We start from the raw sequence: 21,892 nt of genomic DNA, 5'->3' as shown, positions 1-21,892 counted from the left end.
ACATCTTGACTTGGCAATATTGCCCACTCTTCCTTGCAGAAGCACTCCAAATCTGTCAGATTGTGAGGGCATCTCTTGTGCATAGCCCTCTTCAGGTCACCCAACAGATTTTCTATTGGATTTAGGTCTGGGCTCTGGCTTGGCCATTCCAAAACTTTAATTTTCTTCTGGTGAAGCCATTCTTTTGTTGATTTGGATGTATGCTTGGGGTCATTGTCATGTTGAAAGGGGAAATTCCTCTTCATCTTTCTAGCAGACGCCTGAAGGTTTTGGGCCAAAAGTGACTGGTATTTGGAACTGTTCATAATTCCCTCCACCATGACTAAAGCCCCCGTTCCAGCTGAAGAAAAGCAACCCCAAAGCACGATACTGCCACCTGCATGCTGTGGGGATGGTGTTCTTTTGGTGATGCGAAGTATTGTTTTTAAGCCAAACGTACCGTTTGGAATTGTGGCCAAAAAGTTCAACCTTGGTCACATCAGACCGTAACACATTTTTCCACATGCTTTTGAGAAACTTTATGTATTGTTTTGCAAATTTTAGCCATGCCTGGAGGTTTTTCTGTGTAAGAAAAGGCTTCCGTCTTGCAGCCCTACCCCCATAGTCCAGAAATATAGAGAATATGAGACATTGTTGTCACATGTAGTACACAAACAGTACTTGCCAGAATTCCTGCAGCTCATTCAGTGTTGCTGTAGGTCTCTTGGCAGCCTCCCTGACCAGTTTTCATCATGTCTTTTCATCAATTTTGGAGGGATGTCCAGTTCTTTGCATTGTCACTGTTGTCCTATATTTTTTCAACTTTTTGATGACTGTCTTCACTGTGTTCCATGATATATCCAATGCTGTGGAAATTTTTTTGTACTGTTCCCTTGAATAGTGAGATCCCTTTGATGATTTGTAAGCTCTCTGAGAATCATGGCTTTTGCTGTAACAGGCAACTGAGTAAATGTCAGGAAAATCCTACTAGGACAGCTGAACTTTATTTGGGGTTAATCAGTCTCTTTACTTGATGGCAGGTGTATACCCAAGAAGACTGAATGTTGTAATTAAATCAACAGGTGCTTCAGCAAAGTATTAGTTTAAGGGTGTGCACACTTATGCAACCAGCTTATTGTATGTTTTTTATTTTTTATATTTTTCCCCTAACAGCTTTGTTTGTTTTTCAATTAAATTGTACAGGTTATAGGTCACATTAAAGGTGGAAAAAGTTTGGAAATGATTTATTGTGGTCTCGTTTTTTTATATCACAAAAACCTGGCATTTTAACAGGGGGGGGTGCACTTTTTATTTCCACTGTGTGTGTGTGTGTGTGTGTGTGTGTGTGTGTAAAAACAATAAGAAAAGTAATGTAGTTCACGGTACCCAAAGAACAGCAGTGTAGAAAATAGATACAAGTCCCAAAATATACCACTACAGTCACCATGGCTGTAGTTATAAAATTATTTTATTGGAGTGTAAAAGAATGAGCGCTTTAGGAATCTATCCACTGCCCATTCACAGCCCTTTTTTAAGGAATTTTTCCAATCTCCATCCACAGCCCTACACAACTTAATTACATTCTCAACAGCAGAGCAAAGTATTGCAGTCCAGTCTCAGTCCTCACCAGGTGAACGTATTGCATCCCAGTCTTAAGACGCTGAATCTCTCAGCTTGGGAGATAGAAATTTAATACTTAGTTAAAACTTTGACAGAGGAGAAGTCATTGTGATCTTAAAAGAAGCTCAAAGACCTAGTACAGAGCATGGTTAAAGAGTAAGGACGTTGTTTCTTGGACAGCTACAAAAGGCCTAGATATGTTGAATGAACTGTCCAGTCCAAAGGGTTTTTTCGTGCTTGAACTTTCTGAATCTAACAGCATTTTCTTCCATCAGAGTACTTATGTCCACATTCAATAGTTTTTACCCGTGTTCTATCCTATCCACATTTAACAAGCAAGTCATCTGTTAAGGCATTCCTTAGGAGATGCATGTGATATTCATTTCATGCACTCTAAACAATTTCTTATCCTTTTTGATTTTAGTGCAGTGCAGGAAAAGCTAACTTTACCTACATTTGAACCACCTGATACAGTGGACTTTAAGCAACTGTCTTGAAAAATTTTCTTTCTACAGTCTATAACCTTATGTATCTGTCTTGAAAAATACTCTTTCTAGTCTCTATAACTTCAGAGAGGGTTAAGTTCTCCTGTGAAAGTAACCCTGTACTGTCTTTCAAAACACAACAGTGTCTCTAAAGACTAACCCCCCCCTCCACCCACAGATTTCATGCCCAGTATGGTCTCAGCAGTATTTCTCAACCTGTCCTTTCAACTCTTCCTCTTACTGTTTTTTATCTGAGCTACCAAAATGAAAGGGGCTAGATTTGTGTAAGAAACTAAAATATTACACCAGGAAGATTTGCTTTTAGGAAAACATGTTCTCTCTCTCATTTAAGAAAGGAAAAGTTGTTTTCCAATAACTAAAATATACTTGTCAAAGTATGTGTCCCACTTTATTGCATTTTGTTATATGTAGACATAAATGCTTGCATGGCACTGTTATATTACATTCTGCTACAGTTATAGCAGTTTCAGCAGGTAACTTTAGTAATGTTTCTGCAGAAAATAAATTTCAGAAGCTGTCACATGGACTATTATCCATATATTTGGTAAACTGTAGAAGTTGTAAGAACAGTGTAGTGTGGGACAGGTTTTAGCTTAGCTGTTCTGCAGGGGATCCTATAACCATTCACTTTCAATCAGTAACTAAGTATTGTCTTGGATGCTAGATAGATGTTAAGATTTAGAGTACAAAGGATTAGTCCAGATAAAATCACTTTAGCGAGCAGATCTAGGAGACTATCTCTCTGATACCTTCCGCATGGGAGGAATAGACACCTTTATTGAAGTTTCTAGTAGTTTATTCAGTTAAGTAGATCATTAGATGAGTAGTGTTGTTCTAATGATATTAGGATTTACTGATGCAGTGATCTTCTGTAAAAAAAAAAAATAGAGCAGTTTTATAATGCTGTTGTCACAGTAGGTCTTTAAGTGGTCACCATAATGTTAAATCTTTCCTTCGCCTTTTCCCTTGTTTGGACTTGTATTGTTTTATATTACTGTTATTGAATATGTATATGCAAACAAAGAATTTCTCATTTGTTACAGTCATTTGTGCCATTTTTGTTGTCTCACTGTTGGATATTTGTCTGTAACAGGCATATACTTCCTCCTGTGGCTTACAAACTTGGAGAACCAAGAAGGGGAAATGCCACTACTAGCTAAATACTGAAGTCTTGGGCTGTCTGTATAAGAACTCTTAGAAGCATGAAACTAGTTCTTTTAGGGAAGATGGTGACCACTGAAAAAAAGGGTTCCTGTTACATGATCGCAGATGCATTTTGTCGAATGCGTCTTGATCGAACGTAAAAAAACGAAAAGGCAAAATAGAGAAGCAGCTTTTAAGTGAATCCTTTCCCTGGGAAAAAAATTTGCTTGTCCGCTTCTGTTACTTTGCTGTTTTCGGCACTGTAGTGCGATCTCGGAGTTGGTATATTTAAGTGTGGGGCGCAGCCCCCCAATTTATGTAATGTTTTAAAGTTTTTTTTTTTTTTTTTTGGAACAGCTATATTGCTGTTCTGAGGTTTCGACATTGTAAGCTTTCGCTTACATGGGGTCGATTAATCTTTGTTCGCTTTTGTAAGCGTGCGATGCTATAATATAGACCAGAAAAAAATCCACTGGGCCACTGAATGCAGTAATGGGTAACCCAAATAATCTGATGTCCTTTTCATTCTTCCTCACTAATGGGACTGGGATCTGACTGTTGGATCCGATATGGACAGTTTCCAACAGACTTCGGATCCAAGCCTCAAGCTCCTCCCTTTACCCATAATCCGCTAGAGCATCACTAAGCCCTCAGATCTCATTTGCCACCATTCCATTCAGACAGACGATCAAGCCTCTCTGTGATTTGTGATTTAAGTGAAACTTTCTTTTGCTTTTGTTTTCTCTCTTTCATAGTGTAGTGTAAGATTCACTCCTCCCTTTTTTACTTTGTAATAGTTTTTTTTAGTGTGGATTGTTTTTTTCAGCTAGAGTATGCATGTGTTAGGTAGGTTAGGTAGTGTGTATACTCTTCCAATATCTCAGTCTTCATTTAATAATTTTTCTCTGTTCCTTGCTGTGTAACTTGTTTGTTACATTGAATTACACTGTGTGCGTGTTGGGTGGGTTTAAGTGTTTAGATTATCTTTTTATATTATGTGTTTACTTTTAAAAAAAGGTCTAAGTTCTCTTTTTTTTCTAGTTCAAAGTTAATTTTTTGGTTTTGACCCTGGTTTTAGCCTTTCGCTGGTGTCAGGAACCTAAGTTGGTTTGTCTTCTCGGCTGACCCTTTTTTGGATAGCTTCAAAGTGTGTGTGTGTGTGTGTGTGTGTGTGTGTGTGTGTGTGTGTGTGTGTGTGTGTGTGTGTTTAATTAAAATGTTCGAGAAACCAAGCAAACCTACTGGCTTCAAAAACTGCACTTGTGGGAATAAGATCTCCAATTCTGATGCCCACAAGAAGTGCAGATACTGTTTGGGAGCTGCCTATTTGGACATCCTTTGCACTGTGTGCAGTACCTTCAGTCCTAGGGCTCTCTCAGATTGAAGGAACATGCTTATTCTTAAAGGTCTGTTGCCTGCTGAGACTCAAACCTCCACTAAACAGATGGTCTCTGAGCCAAGGAAGCGACACCACAGGTCTCCTCCGTCCTCCTCGGAGCAGTCTTCGAAACATAGAAGCATTTCAGACCAGACTTTGTGGGATCTGACTTCAGAGATTCAAACCTCTGATCCTACCCTTTCTTTTGAACCTATGGTCTCGGCTCCCAGTACCAGTTCTCCCATACGATCTGTCCCAGCATCAGATCCTGAGGCCTCGGATCTGATCTGAGAGCTAGAGACTATACACCAGAACTGACATTACAGGCAGTGTCTCCAGCCCTACCACCCAAGATTCTCCAGATACCGACCAAGCCCTCAAGACTGCCCTCAACCACTTGTCTAGCTGTTCCAGGAGCTTCTTCGAACTTGACATGGACAGGATGATGCGGAAGTTCCTTGGGGCTCAAATTCAGATGGGGTCATTCCAGCTCTGTCCCCGACCAGATCCGTGATCTCTGCAGTCCGACAGTGACTCTCTCCTCCTCTGATCTGTCCATCAGTTTTGGAGCCCAAGGATTTGAGATTCCCTGAGAGGCATGCCATTGGATCTTAAGTCCTGAACTTTGGATCCGACAGTCACTGTGACCAGCTCGGTTCAGTTGTCTTCAGATCAGAGAGGGTCTCTGATTCGAGAGGTCTGTGCTGGATCTGAGGGGCAAGGTTTGGCTCCATTTTTTTGGCTCATTCCCTCCCCCTAGGTGCTTCAGCTGTAGAGAGCTTGGGTCTGATTCTCCCCAGATGGCATTGATCCGAGGTTGGTCCTGACTTCCTCTCCTCAGTGGCTTTCTCTTTGAGGGGGGAGGGAGAGGTTTCTCCGGATCAGTCAGCCTTCCAGGTTGTAGAAAGTTTTTTTTCTGCAGCCAAAGAACAGTCCTTTTCTATCTTGATTCGTATTGCCCATTCTCCTTCTTTGAGTGCTAAGCCCATCATTCCTGTTCCATCGGGTCAGTCATGGCCAGAAGGTCTCCATGTTCGTCCCAGCTCAGGGACTCCCCTACTCTTCCGATACCTCCCTGAGCCATCCCACCAAGAAGGTTCCTAAAAAGAGGCTGTGCAAAAAGAGGCACATACTCTCTCCCTTGGAGTCTCTCACAGAGGGCACAGAATTTGAGGAAGGGGAAGGATCTCTCTGGTCCACCTGAACATGTCTCCTTTGGGGACATCATGGAAATCCTTAGGCAAAGAGGTGGATGGTCTGCCCAAAATTATTCTCCTAAGGAGACTGTGTTTTTGAAAGCAGTTGGGGCTGACCCATCTACATCTTGGGTGACCCCCCCCCCCAAAGCATATGAGCTTATCCACCTTGTCTCCCACTGGGCATGGAAGGAGACAGACTTGTTGAACCAATTCCAAAATGTCCAGATAAAATCCTACCTCCACCCACCTACCATCAATTCTGCAGTAAGGGAGTTGCCTAGCACAGCAGAGCTCCACTGTCCATCCCCAAACAGGGAGTCCAGGATGATGGACAGGTTTGGGAAGCGAGTGTATGCCTTGGCTACTTACGCACTGAGGTTTTTGAATTTTATGGCCCATTCCACCCGTTTGCAGAGAGATTTGATCAAAGAGAGCTCAAATTCTCTCGCCGAGTCCATGTTGGTGGAGAACCTTAAATTTCTCCGCAGCTGGCCATTCTGTCCATAGTGAACTCATCGATGAGGTTAATTTCCCATGCAGCGGAAGGTGCTTCTCAAGCACCTAGTTCGGGCCTAACCATATGGTAGCATGCCTAGATGAGGCTCTGCAATTTCATGAAACTCTTTAAGATGGCCTTTGTTAATGCCCCTTTCGATGGTTCCTCCCTTTTTAGACCATCTATTAAGGAAAAGGTTGCGTGCAGCAAGCAGGAGGGGAAAGACCCTGTCTGCCACTTGAATCTAATTTTCTACCCCTTGGTGTACTTTCTTCAGGAACAAACAAGGTGGCAAGAAAATTTGGTTCTACAAGTCTCAGGCATCTTTCCAGGACTTGCGGGGTGATTCCTCTTCTAGAGGCAGTGGAGGAGGTTTCAATGGCAGGTATCTCCCTATGGACAGAGGGATCTGCAGAATCAGGGCTTTAGGGATTCCTTTCCTGAAAGGCCCTGTCAGCACTCCTGAAGTGCTGCCCATTTGCTCTTCTCTGGAGGCAGTCTGGGAATGTTTTTCACTGCACCCAGAAGCCTGGACAAGTATTGTACAAAATGAAAGAGTGCTTTTCATTATATCCAGAGGCTATTACATTCCCTTTCCCTTCTGCCTCCAAGACTAAACAGGAAACTCCCTGACATTCCACCCAGTTAGAGGAAATCATCAGCCGTAGAAATCCAGAAGCTGCTTCAAAAAAGAGCCATCTAAAAGGTCCCGACCGAACAGATAAGATTTGGAACTTACTCCTACTTCCTGATGCCAAAGAAAACTAGGGACCTCTGACTAATCCTGGATCTAAGTAAACTGAATCAATATGTGAAAAAATCCACATTCTGAATGATTATGGTACAGTCCATTCTGCCATTTCTGCACAAAGACAACTGGATATGCACCATAGATTTCCAGGACACGTACTATCACATAAAAATGTAGTGGTGCTTCAGGAAATTTCTGCTCTTCCAACTGGGAGCTGATCACTGTCAGGTCAGGGCACTGTCTTTTGTTCTCACCACAGCCCCCCAGGTGTTCACCAAGTACTTGGCAGTGGTTGCACCTCACTTGAGACACAGGATGCCAGTTGTTTCCTTACCTAGACGATTGGCTCCTTGCTGCCCCAACAAGGCATCGTCTAATTCAAGCCAGAGATTATCAAATGAACATCTCAAACTTTTTAGGAATTTCCATAAACTTGACAAAATTAAAACCAACTCCGGTGCAAAATCTGAAATTCATATGGACTCAACTAAGACACCCTGTACACAATAGCTTATCTTCCAACACACAGAATTCTGTCCTTGAGAAATCAGATCCGGGACATGCTGTCTCATCCTTCTCCTGCGAAACTGGTATTACAAGTGCTGGGATCCATGTATGCAGCAATAATACTAATCCCCTTGGCCAGGTTTTTCATGCAGATTCTCCAGTAGACATTAGCGGTTCAGTGGTCAGTCCTCTGTAATCCTCTTTCTATGCCTATAAAACTCATGCTGATCTGCAAACGTCATGTTCGGTGGTGGATTCTATGCCAAGACTGTGCTTGGGCAGGGCTTTCTCTTCCCCTGCCAACAGCTACGGTGACTGCTTACGCTTCCCACCTGGGGTTGATGAGGACATTTCAATGGGAAGTTGGTTCAAGGCATGTGGTCCCCGTTAGAGATGAAGTTGCGTATCAGTGTCCTGCAGATGAGAGCAGTCATCCTGTCATTGCAAGCCTTTCAGGACTACCTCCATCTAGAGACCATTGCTATGCACACAGACATGTCAGTTGTCTAGTATAATCACAAACAAGGAGGAACTCATTCTTACCTGTTATGCAAGGAGGCCTTGAGGGTCTGGGAATGGGTGATCTCTTCAGACCACTTTCTAGTTGCAATGTACGTACCCGGGGAAAAACAGCATATTGACGGACAGACTCAGCAGGTCCATTCTGATGCCTCATGAGTGGTCCCTCAACCAGTCGATAGCGAACAGAATCTTCAGCCATTGGGGCCAGCCTTGCTGTCCCCTCAACAAGTGCAGCAAGGGGGAAGTCACCGAGGGATGACGTAGTCCACAGTTGGTCCCCAGATCTCTTCTTTGCTTATTCCTCTCTTCCTCTGATCCCAAGATTTCTTTAGGAAATGAGCAAGTCGAGGAGCTCAGTCATCCTCATTGCCCTTTTTTTGGCTTCGCCAGGTGTGGTTTCCCTTTCTATGGTCTCATTTCAAGTATTCTCCTTGGATTCTGGAGACCTCTCGGGATCTCCTGTCTCTCCCATCAGAACTCCAGTACTCCAATCTCCACACCCTTAAACTAAATGCATGGTTTCTCCAATTCCAGTGATTGATACAGTCCAGGTTCGCTTCCCCATTACGTCACATCGTTTTGGCCTCTTAGAAGTCTTCCACTAAAAAACTCTGCAAGAGTAAGTGGAAAAGATTTTCTCTATAGACTTGTAAAGAGAACATTAACCCTTTTTCAGCTTCAATCCCAGCCATTTTACTTTTCCTTAGCATCCTCTATGATCAAGGAGCTAGTTTTTCCATCATTAAGTTCCAGTTAGCGCCGATATCTAATTTTCACTCAGGAAGCCAACATTTTTCCTTGCCTTTTACTAAATTGTGCAAAGTCTTCTTGAAGGGAGTTTCCTTCTCTGACCTCCAGTCAAAGAATCTTCTCCACAGTGGGACTTCACGGTAGTCCTTCAGGGATTACCCAGAAACCTTTTGAGACAGCAAGTACCTGTGATTTAAAATCTTTCCTGGAAAACTATTCTGCTTGTAGCGGTTACTTTGGCAAAGAGAATTTTGGAATTACAGGTGTTATCAGCAAACCCCACTTGTGTTGTCTTCCACAAGGACAGAGTAGCTCTTCGAACTAATCCTTCATGCTCAAGGTTGCCACTGAGTCGAACCTTAACCAATCTGTTCAACTCCCGGTCTTTTTTCCTAAGTTTTCAAACAAAATATATGCTACACCTTTTAGATGTGCATCGACAATTACATTTTTATCTTAACAGAATAAAGCAACATAGAAGGTCGGATCAGCTTTTTGTGTCCTTTTCGTCCAGTCGTCTAGGACAGACTGTGTCTGTTACTTTAGCTAAATGGATTACTGACTGCATTTCATTGATTTACCATGCCAAAGGTCTAAGTCTGCCTCACCCACCTAAAGCCCATTCAGCCAGGTCCATGTCAACTTCAGCTGTCTTTTCCTCCACATCTTCTTCTTAATGATATTTGTGCAGCAGCCACTTTGTGTACTATACACACATTTGTAACTCATTACAAGCTGGTCATTATTTCCAGAATTAGAGCTACTTTGGTTCAGTATTGCTCCATCATATTCTTCCATGAAGACCACCCAAGACTTATGAACCTGGGGACTCTGACCCAGTAGTGAGGAAGAATGAAAAGGACAACATCAGATTTATAAGTTTTGTGCTTACAATAACTTGGCATCTGTGTTGTCCATTTTTATTCTTCGTCACCCATCCCCAATCCATCCCCCTGCTTTTGTTCCCGGAAGTTTCCTGGATATTTTTCAGAACCCCCAGATTCTTGGTTTTGAGCCTCCTCAGGATATTAAACCTTTTCAGTGGTTTGTTTATTACTAGGGTGGTGGCAGTTTCACTCAGATGTATCATGAACAAACCAGGCCAGAATGTCAGAAGGACCAACAAGATCACTTTAATCTGTAGGTCTAAGTCACAGATGTTCTTAACAAGCTATGTAAATGGTCTGAAATTAGTGGAAAAGATGATTATTATTTGTAACTTTGGACATAGTTTCTCTGTTCACTGTTATACCCAATTCTTTTGGGATAGAAGCTATTAGACAGTTCCTTTGCCACTCCTCGCATTTATCAGCTAGGAATATTGAAACTGTTATTTACTTGAGAGAGTATTAGAAAAGAAGGTGTTTTTGTTTAATGAGCAGATGTATCATCAGCAATCTGAAGTGGCAATGGGAACATCAGTAGCTAATACTTATGCAAATCTAGTAGTAAACTGTTGGGAGAGTCAGTTTGGATTAAGTGATGTTTTTGTAATATATATATATATATATATATATATATATATATATATATATATATATATATATATATATATATATATATATATATATATATATATTTGTTTATATTTTGTTGATGATGTATTTTTAATATGGACAGGCAGCCAGGATGACTTAGTAATGTTTATTGATTATTTGAACAGTACTGCTGACTTTCTGAGGTTTAAATTAAATTTTTCTAAAAATAAAATACATTTTTGGACATCACCTTAACTAAGGACAATGGTGCTATACAGACAAGTGTCTTTTAAGAAGGAAGTACAGGCCAGTAGATTTTTACATACAACTAGCATGCACCCAAGACACGTATTTAAGGGTATAGTGAGCAGACTGAATACCAATTAATCTGTATGTTATGAACAAATTGAGGATTTATCTGCGGAATTTAAAACTAGATGTTATCAGGAAACCCTTTTAGAAAATGTGAAGCCATATGTGAATAGTCAAAGGGAAGGATTAGCTAAACCTTTCTTTAGACAGGATGGGTATTATAGTTGTTCTAAGAGACAGTCTAGTAATAACGCATTGAGATATGTTACAAATTATAATATGAGGACCAGTCAAGTAATGGATATTATTAGAAAAAAGTGGACCATTTTAAGGGCATATCCAGAAATGGTTGCTATTCTAGGACTTATGCCCCATTTTTTGTTTAAGAAACAGAAGAACCTTAAACAATTGTGTTATAAGAAAATGAACACTGTTAAGAGGAATAAGACTTTGAGTACATTAAGAAAGGCCACTGTTCCCTGTTGTAGTTGTGTCAATTGTAAGTATATACAGAAAGACGCAGTCTTTCAACACCCATTAACCAAGCAGTTATTTGAAGTTAAGGGTTTTGCAACTTGTACAACAGAAAGAATAGTTTACCATGCTACCTGTTTGGTATGCACTACCTTTTATGTAGGCAAGTGCAGTAGAAAATTAAAAGATTGTATTACAGAACATATGTCTGATATTCGGAGAGTTTTAACTAATGCATTGGCAAAACATAATATTGATAATGGGAGTGAACACATGTTTAGATTTAGAGTATTCCAAGTTATATATGTTCACTTAAGAGGAGGGAGACCATTCTAATAAGTTAGATATGGCTGAGCGTAGGTGGTTACTTAAAATGAATGCTGATAAACCACCAGGTCTGAATGCAGCTATTAGTTTTAAATCTATCTTAAATGATAGACCGATGAAGTTGTGCACATAGTGCAAAAAACTTTGTTTTTATTTTTTGTTTTATAAATGAATTTTTAATAATATATATGTATAACATTATTGAAGAAATATGGAATTGGTTGTGTTACTTGAATTATCTGTTATGGATATGTTTTATTTGTTCTTTAAATTTGAACATTTATATAATGGATTAATTGGAAAGTGGTTTTGATTGGTTAGCTGTGTCTTTTGAATGAGATTTAAATTTGTGTTGAAAAGATTGTTTTATTACACACTGTGGAAGGGTTGTGATAACCTGAAAGCTCTGTGACGTAGACCTAGAGATTAAAGTGTTCTTGTTTGTCCTTGTGACATTGTTGGCGTGGTTTGTTTGTGATTTTGTGCTTTGGTTACCTATTGCCAACATTTGCACTCACTGCTACTACTACTTTTTATTTTTTTGTAGTTTCATACAGATGTATGCATGTAGAAGGCAGCAAACTCAATCTGAGAGCTTAAGTATGCTCTAGGGGATTATGGGTAAGGGGAGGCACTTGAGGCTTGGATCTGAAGTCTTTTGGAAAGTGGCCGTATCAGATCCTAGACCCTGTAGTGAGGAAGACTGAAAATGGACAACACAGACGCCAAGTTATGGTTAAGTACATAACTAGTAATTTACAGTTAGTCAAGCCTCTTCAAAGATCTGCTGTTATGGTAAGTACTGTACGCAACTTTGTCAATGTTTACAACAGTTTGTTGACCTAGGAACTTGCATTCTTTCATCACATCTTCATTTCTTAAAATTTTTTTTTTTTTACACAGAAGATTTTGATGGTAGCTATTTAGATAGCGTATCACCATGCAAACCTATCAGAACAGTGGCCCGTATACCAGCTAAATCAGTCAGTGTTTCCAGAACTGCACCCCAGAAATTTTCACCAGATGTAACTGGAGGGAGTTCCACTTTTAAGAATCCTTCAAGAAAAGGAACATTTACCACTCAAGTTGGTACTGAAACGCAAAATAACAAGAACCCTTCAGAATTCAAACAGAGTACTTATACATCCAATGGATCTAGTAGAACTTTAATGGAAAAAAACGATCCTAATTTTTCCAGAGCATCACCACATAGAGGTAGACCAAGGTAAATATTTTCCATTTGTTTTCTTGTTTTCAGATAGGTTAACTTGAAAATTGTTCTAAAAGTAATTTTCCGTATTTTTGCCTGGTTTATTTAAGAAGCATATTGAGTGTAAAATTAGTTGCACATTAGTACTTAAGTTGCTGTGAGCCATCAGAATCTGTCAGAATTTTGTTACATGAGCTGTTGCCTGCAAACAACATATTACCCAACTAATGCTAGATTCTAATCAGTTGTTGACAGGGTGAGTATACTTGAGTACCAGTTATGGGACAACCGAATTCTAGAGGAACCTTAACTGATGGATTCATTGTTACTCATATGTGGTGCTGACATGCAACACATTTGACCTTAACTGTGCAGTGTGCAGGTACCATGAAGATGTCCTTCCATTTTACTGTTAGTATTCTGTACAATAGGGATCCCCTGCCAAGGGTGGCCCAGTGTCTGGTCAGTATACCAAAACCTTTAGATTGCTTTAATTTATGCTGTATGTCACACGTATGTACCTCACGTGTAATGTAGGGCTTAAAGGTGACGTCTGGACATGCCATCCTCAGAAGTGTTTTGCCACCAGTCCGAATGTTTTGTCTTAATCTTTGGCCTGAACACCTGTTCCATTGCTGGTTCACCAAGCCGTCTTCTTTTTGTATTGCTGCTTGTTGGGTTTCTACATCACCCAGAAAGGCTAAATGTCAGTGCGGGAGACAGGTTCCCCATAAAGACTGTCACGAGCAGTGCTTATTTTGTCTCTGCAATTCCCACGACCATATGTCATGTTCAGTTTGTCAGACATTTGTTCCTAAGATACTCCGTAGTTGGCTTTCTTCCTTGGCCTTGTATTTGGAGAATCAACTCTTAAGCTTTTAGCTAAAGATGCTATGGAAGGAATTTCCTGCTATGAGGGATAGCCGTTTGTGGAGAAGACCAAGAAGCCTAGGTCTGATTCTTCTGCTTTGCAGCCTGCACCAGACCTCTCTCCCAAGGCAAGTGGTTCGCCCAGCTCCACCACTGGATTCTTTTGTCGCAACCCTTTTGGAGGTCGGTATGGGCCGACCTTATGCACATCCTTGGAGGCCTTGCAGACATCCACTTCAGAAGCTCAAAGAACCACAGCTGATTATTTTTGAGGGGCCTAGGGGTGTTCCTCAGATTTTGGTCAGGGAGGACGTTCCAACTACAGTTATTGAATGCCAGCCAGGGTCAGAGCCTTCTAAGTTTTATAAGGCGGACATGCTCTTGAAGAAAAACCAAAAGACTAAGCATATTTCTCCAGCTCCTAAGGACCTGCAGAGTGAATGGCAGAATTTTACTCATGGGTTGTTTACTGCTTTGATGGCTTTGAAACCTCCTCATGGGGTCTCTGTTCCAACCCCTCTTGGTCCTCCACTCCACTTGAAAGAACCAGGGAACAGGATCCTTCTGAGGAGGAGGTGGATTCAGATGAGGAATCCCTTGAATATTCATTTTGGAATCCCTCTCCTTTAGACTATGGATATGAGGAAGAGGACTCTACTAGTCTGCTAGCTACCAGTAGGACATTTCTTTTGGAAACGCAATCTCCAGAATGATGGAGTTTTTTAAATGGGATTGTGCCTAGGTTTTAAGGTACAGAAGAGGTATTATGAGCTCCTGCAAATGGACTGTCCTAGACCTTCTGCTGTTCCTCCTGTTTTGGCTGCCTTGTTGGATTCCTTATGGTCTTTGTGTTTCACTGTTGCAGTCATCACACTTGGGTTATCTGCCTGCAGGTAGCTCTGTCGGCCCGAATACCAGAGACCTAGTATTTCTGCGTCGGTTGCTGTAGCTTCAGGACTGATGTCAGGTCATCAGGGTTATTAAAACAGGCAGCCAACGCCATTACATCAGTCTTTCTTGCTGAGGAGCCCGAAGCAGAAGCAGTTAGCATGCGTGCCGGTCGTTCGCTACCTGAGTTTTCATTTCCGAATTGAATCATCCTGAAGTCTTCTAAAGCTAAGTACCCCGTTGGGGATCCTTTTTTCTTGCTCGAACCAGTGTCAGCAAAAGTTAACAATTGTCTTGCCAGTGGAAAGCAAATACCACACTGAGATTTCCATTCTTACTGCATCACCTGTTTAGGCCCAGACGACGACGTACCTTGCTGTTGGTTTTGTGCTTTGTTCAATGCCCGAACTATTCATCTTCGGGCCCTTATTGTTGCTAAATACTTTTGCTCCCGATCTCCGTATTCCGAAATGGCTTCAGTAAGCCATCCAACTACAGATCTTCAGAAAAAATGTAAGGATAAAGACAAAGACAGACTGCACAGGTCCAAAACTGCCAATGACGCTTCTGTTAAGCTAGTCACCAGTTCTCTGGTACACAGTGAAGCGCTGTTGCAGCCCCTGATGCCCGCATCAATGGATTCACAGCCTCTACCGAGACCCGTTCAGAGTCCGGAATGCCGCAAGACTCTTATTTGACTACAGAACCTGTGGATGTCTCTACCTTGGATGGGTCCAGACCTGCTGTGCAAGCACCAGGTTCTCAGGAAGTTCTTTGCACTACTGATATCGACACAAACCAATGACTTCTTTCGCATCTTCAGTTCTGTCTAAAACTAGAGTTTCTAAGGCCAAGAGTATGAGCTATGCCTAAAAAATGACGACCCAAAGTCAAGCACCTGCTTCCATGCAACAGCATCAAATGCTTAAAATGGCAGAAGACCTGATTATGCTGATTAGGGGAAGCCAGCCTTCCCCTGCTAAGATAAAAAGAGACTTGTCTCCAGCAGCTTTAACAGACCAAGTTCAACTCTGAGGTTTCTGAATATGAAGATATGCCTTTATCTGCTTTTGTGGATTCAGATGCAGAGGAATCCATTCCCTCTGCTTCTCCCCAGAGGATTTTTCTTTTGGTGAAACCTTACATACTTTAAGAGAGCATTTCCCCTGGGAATGGCAAGACTATCCTCAGTCCAAAAAGAGACTCAGAATTTTTAGATGTGCCACAACATAGACCTTTAGCAATACCCCCAGTTGTGGATGTCTCTATGGAATCTAGTCTAACTCCTGACACTTTACCCTCTGCTCCTAGGAAAGCAGATAAGTACTACAGGGTTCCTGACTCTCACAAATTTCTTTTAAAAAATCCTACTGCTGACACAGAAGTCATCTCCCAGGGGCCTAAAGGTATAAAAGCAACTACAGCTAAGAATCCCATCCCTTCAGACTGGGATTCCAGAGATTTAGACAGATGGGGTAAAAAGTGTACACCTCTGCAATGCTCGCGTTAGGGCATTGAATTGCCAGTTTCACATGCTGAAGTACCAGCAACATATTATGGATCTTATTAAACAAAAATTAGCTTCCTTTACAGACTGTGCAGAAAATAAAGAATTAGAGGAGCTTATGCATTCTGCAAGCCAAGTCAGCAAGCATACTTTGCAGTGTGGCTTTGACGCCCTAGAAGCATCTTGCAGGGCAGCAGTCACTGGTTCTGTACTGAGAAGGCATCCTTGGTTTAAGTAGCAGACCTTGACAGACCATGTCAAATCAAAACTGCTAGACGCTACTTTGAACAAGGACAATCTGTTTTGCACCAAAGCAGAAGAGGTTCTTAAAAAGATGGAAGAAAAAAGCTAAATCTATGCAGACAGTCAAAGATTTCTTGCAAGTACAGCTGCCTAAATTCAGTAGGCATTGCCTCCCGAAGCATTGGTCCTTTCCAGCCCCCTTAAGGCCATCCCAAACTAGACCCAGGGGAAATAGCACCCCCCCCCCCAGACTACAGTCTCAAGATATGCAGAGATCTAAGCAGTGGAGTGCCCCCACTTCCAAAACAGGGAGTGCTAAGCCCCACCCCCTTACAGAAAGAGTTCACAACGACTTCTCAACTCTACTCCTCACCTCTGCCGAACTGCTAGTGCCCCTAGGAGAAAAACTTGCCCATCCTGCAAAAAACTGGACTTCCATCACCAAAGACCGATGGGTCCTCAACATTGTATCCCAGGGGTACAAATTTTACTTCCACTCACTGCCAATCCCAAAAGGGTTCCCGGACCTTCCTCCAAACCAGTGGGCAGAGGCACAAAACCAAGTTCAATCCCTGCTCTCCATAAGGGTAATTCAGCCTGTTCCTGCAGAGCAGATAGGTCAAGGATTCTATTCCAGACTTTTCATGGTACCCAGAAAAGAGGACACTTGGTGCCCAATCCTAGATCTTTCCATTCTTAACGCCTTCCTGGTGGTACCAAAATTCATAATGCTCACCCTTCAGCAGCTTCTTCCTATGCTGTCCAAAGATGCCTGGTTAGCCACCCTAGACCTAAAAGAAGCCTATCTGCACATCCCTATCAGGGACTCATGCAGGAAATTCCTATGCTTCAGGGCAGGGATCTATGCATTATCAGTTCTCTGCACTTCCCTTTAGCTTATCCACTGCTCCCAGAGTATTCACAAAATGCCTGGCTCCAGCCATTGCCTACAGCAGACAGAGAAAAATTCAAATTTACCCGTACTTGGATGACTGCCTGATTCAGGCAGAGAGTCAGGAAATACTGTTGCAGCACCTAACTTTTGTAAAGAACCTTCTAACCTACCTGGGGTACACTATCAACGAAAATAAATCAAAACTAGTCCCCAGTCAAAATATTGTATTCCTGCTCGCAAGCTTGGACACAGCATCCCAGATGGCATTCCTTACTCCTGAAAAACAAGCCTATCTGATAGGATACTTCACTCACATGGCCATCAGAACCCAGCTATTTGCAAGGAAAATCCTGCAGGCCCCAGGGTTCATGGCATCTTGCATTCTGCTAATTCCATATGCCAGACTGCATATGAGGAAACTTCAGTGGTACTTAGTCTTTTGTGCCAACATTCCTGGAAACCGTCATACCTATCATACCTTGTCTAAGGACAGAGTTTCTTTGGTGGGCAGCAGCATGCAACCACAACAAGGGACTTCCCTTTACTCAACCCCACGCCGCCCAGACCCTAACCACAGACACCTGGGGGCACATCTGGATGACAGGTGCATTCAGGGCCACTGGAGCCCAAGTCAAATTCATCTGGACATCAACCAAAAAGAGATGCTAGCTGTTTAGCACTCTCTGATAGTTTTCAGATTCCCTACTCTCACCAGGACCTCTGCTAATAAAGACAGACAACACCACAGTTATGTGATACATCAACAAGCAGGGGGGAACTCACTCTTACCCACTCATCAGGCTAGTCATGGCCCTGTGGAATACAGCTTTGGACATGCATATTCATCTGCAAGCTCAATTCCTGCCAGGCAAACAAAACTCTCTGGCAGATGACTTAAGCAGAAATCTCCTAGACCCACACGGGTGGCAATTAGACCCCAGCACTTTCAGCCTTCTAACCCAGAAATGGGGGACCCTGGAGGTGGACCTTATTGCCTCTCCCTACAATCACCAGCTCAGCAAATTCTGCACCAAAAGTGGATGCCCTATCCTTCCAGTGGGTAAACCTCTCAATCTATGCATTTCGCCCTCTGCCTCTTCTCACAAGAATATTACTCAGGGTAAGACAGGACAGACCAAGGGCAATCCTGATTGCCCCGGACTGGCCACGTCAGCAGTGGTACCCACTACTGTGCAGCTTGTCACAGGTGCCACCCTGGCACCTACCTCAGATCCCAACCCTCCTCACTCAACAGGAGGGACAGATCTTGCATCCGCAACTGCAAACCCTAAATCTTGCAGCCTGGCTTATTCCTTGAATTCCCCCAGTGACCAGCCTAAGCAAGCAGGTGCTGGACGTCATTCTTGAAGCCAGAAGACCCAGTAAAAGGAAATCCTATGCTGATAAGTGGAAAAAGGTATTGTTCCTGGAGTCAATCTAAAGGCGAGGACACATCACTGCCCTCCTTACCTCTAATCCTGGATTACCTAGCAGATCTACTCCATAGGGGCCTATCCTTCTCTTCCATTAAGATCCATGCCTCTTCCATCTTGGTTCATTACAACACTGAGCCACCTCTCTTCTCTCACCCTCTCATCAAACAGTTTCTGAGATGGGCAAACAACTTAAGGCCACCAAGGAGAGTCCCCATCCCTGCTTGGGACCTTAACTTTGTACTGGAAAACCTCACGCTCCCTCCCTTTGAACTTTTGCAGCATCAGCAGAGTTAAAATTCCTCTCTTGGAAAACAGCCTTGCTTCTGGCCATCACATCAGCTAGAAGAGTGTCTGAGCTACAAATACTTATGGGTGTTGGAACCCTTTATTATTTTTCATGCTGACCGGGTCTCCCTCAGGACTAACCCTTCCTTTATGCCTAAAGTGGTGTCCAGTGTAGCTCTCAAACAATTTGTCCATTTGCCAACCTTCTTCCCTAATCCTCAAAATAAAGGGGAAAGGATCCTGCACTCCTTAGATGTGCACAGACGGCTCAGATTCTACCTTGATAGGACTAAGCCCTTCAGGAAATCTGACCAGTTATTAGTCAGTTTTGCACCAGGGGCAGAGGGCAAGGCCATTGCAAAACAAGCAATTTACAAATCGATATCACGTATCCATTTCTGCTACAAACACCATGGGAACCCAACGCATTCCACTAGGGCAACTTCTACCTCTACAGCATTCCTCAGGGGAGTCCCTACCAGAGACATTCTGGAAGCTGCTACCTGGAGTTCTGTTCACACTTTCACCAAGCATTACCACCTGCCTATCTTTTCCAAATCCAGGGCGGGTTTTGCAACAGCAGTCCTGCAGGGCATACTAGCCAGCATCAACTCTTCTTGACTGCCTCCACCCATTCTTCAGCTTTGGGAATCAACCCAAGTGTGAAGACTGCAACAGTGAAACATGAAGAACATAGTACAGTTGTGTACACTTACCATAAATGTAGATGTTTGAGTGTATTCACTGTTGCAGTCCTGGTTTCCTTCCCTCCAGCCCCCTTGTCTCTCTGTCTCTTTCTCTCTCCTCGCTATGTCTATTACTCACCTCTTAAAGGGCTTTTGGTATTTACTTTTTACTGGTGGTGTTTTTTTCCCACCATAACTTAGCTCCCTATTTAGGGGGCTCCTGACATTTAGGGTAAGAAAAACTGATGTAATGCTATCGGCTGCCTGTTTTTATACCCCTGATGACCTGACATCAGTCCTGAAGCGACAGCAACCGACGCAGAAATACTAAGTCTCTGGTATTCGGGCTGACTGAGGGCTTACCTGCAGGCAGATAACCCAACTGTGATGACTGCAACAGTGAATGCACTTGAGCATCTACATTTATGGTAAGTGTACACAACTGTACTTTCTACTGCATCTAAGGTTCCTGATTCACAGCCCCCTGTCCCCAAGAAATCTAATAGGTTTTATAGAGTACCCGAGGACTGTCAATTTCTATATAGGTGCCCTTCTACTGACCCTTCTATGGTGTCTGTGGCTTCTAATAAGCCATCTCCGTTGCTGCCTTCTACTAAGTTACTTCCTTCTGGATAGAGACATCAGAACTATGGAAAGGCTAGGTAAGAAGGTTTATACCTCTGCTACCTTATCTTGTACAGCTGTCAGTTTATCAGACCCACATATCCAGGTACATTTTGGCTATTTTTCCCAGGCTTGTTAGGTAATTTCTGATCTCTCAAACTCTGAATGAAAGATTTCTGCTCTTTGTCTGTTAGGGACTTCGTCCCAGGTGGCTTGCCATTCCATTAAGTGTAGTTAGGATCCAGCAGATGCTTCTTCTAAGGCGGCTGCCTTTGTTTTTGTGATGGAGATATTCCTGGCTCAGCTTCAACCTTTGCCTGATATTAAAGTTAAGTTGATGGATGCTCCCCTGGACAACAAACACTTGTTTGGAGAAGCTGCTGTTGGTTTATTTGTCTCTTCAGGATAAGGGTAGGAACTTAAACATGTTTTTGTTTCTCCTGTGCCTAAATTTCAGAGAAATTGCCCCAGTATGCCAGCCTTTGTTTGTAGGCAGCCTTGCCCTCCCTCTAAGGGTAGGAAGCCAGCTACTGCTAAAGCTACCCAAACTTCTGTACCACGGAAGTCTCCTTTTTCCTGACAGACCAGGTGCTGTCTATCCTTTTCTCAGACGCATTCTTCTTTCTCTGCCTGTTTGGTTAAAGATTACTCAGGATTCCTGGATTCTGTCCATTATCCGCCATGGGTATTTCATGGTCTGGAAATCTCCTCCTCCTTTTATGGGCATTCCTTAGCCCCCTCAGGAATAGTTGCCTTTCTTTCCAAGAGTGCTTCGGGATCTGTTGACTCTGGGAACTATTCAGGAAGTTCCAGTTTTGCAGAGGAAGGAAGGGTTTTACTCCAAAATGTTTTTTGGTGCCCAGGAAAGGGGGCACTTGAATACTATTCTGGACCTGTCTCATTTAAACACTTTTCTGAAGGTCCCCTCTTTTCAGATGTTGTCCCTTCAGACTTTGTTCCCTCTTATGCTTCCTCAGGCTTATCTGGTGTGTCTAGAAATCAAGGATGCTTTTCTTCATATCCTGATTCATCCCCAATTCAGGAATTTTTTACTTTTCTCTGTTGCTTCCTGGCATTTTCAGTTATCTACTTTGCACTTTGGCCTTTTTACTACCCCAAGGGTATTCACCAAATGCTTGCTCCTGTGATTATTTTTTTGCAGGCTAAGGGGGATCTAAGTCTTTCCCTACTTGAACAACCTCTTGTTTCAGGCTTCTTTTTCCAGAAACTTTGTTGCAAATTCTTCATTTTCCAGTCTCCCTCCTGGAGAGACTGGGGTTCACTGTAAATTTCATAAAGTCCTTTCTGACTCCTTCTCAGGATCATGTCTTTCTGGAGTGCAGGATCCAGATTGTTACTATGCCGGCATCCCTGCCTCCTTACAAGGCCCTAACTGTCATTTCCTTTTTTCAATCCCTTCTTCCTCTGACCTCAGTAACAGTAAGGGAATATCTGAGACCTCTGGAGTTTCATGGCTTCCTCCATTCCTATGCTCCCTTTTGCCAAACTCCACATGAGAAGACTTCAGTGGTTTCTAAAGTCAAGTTTGGCTTCAGCGTTCTTATCCCCTCGATATTTTAGTTCCTCTTCTTCCATGTCTTACAAGCAGGAACTTCAGTGGTGGGTTCAGCAGTTAACTCTGTCTAGGGCTCCCTTTTTATCCACCTCTTCCCTCTCAGGAGCTGTTCACAGATGTTTCAGATGTGGGATGGAGAGCAGCTTTCAGCTGCCTTACAGGTGCAGGGAGTCTGGTTGCCTCATCAGTAAGAAGACTGCATCAACATCAAGGAGACAAAAGCTCTTCTG

General features: G+C 42.6%; 1 protein-coding gene across 1 annotated transcript in view; it reads left to right on the top strand.

Moving 5' to 3' along the window:
- TRAFD1 (TRAF-type zinc finger domain containing 1) overlaps window positions 1-21,892 on the top strand; it is a 1,071,672-nt gene that overhangs the window by 1,003,598 nt on the left and 46,182 nt on the right. Inside the window, exon 10 of the mRNA XM_044069751.1 lies at window positions 12,346-12,667. Coding sequence (XP_043925686.1) covers window positions 12,346-12,667 — 322 coding nt within the window. The remainder of the gene's footprint in view (window positions 1-12,345; window positions 12,668-21,892) is intronic.

This window comes from Protopterus annectens, chromosome 4.part0, assembly GCF_019279795.1.
Source record: "Protopterus annectens isolate FY-2018-M chromosome 4.part0, PAN1.0, whole genome shotgun sequence".
In the NCBI taxonomy this organism is placed as follows: Eukaryota; Metazoa; Chordata; order Ceratodontiformes; family Protopteridae; genus Protopterus; species Protopterus annectens.
The sequence above is the reverse complement of the archived record's forward strand: the minus strand, read 5'-3'. Positions and strand labels throughout refer to the sequence as shown.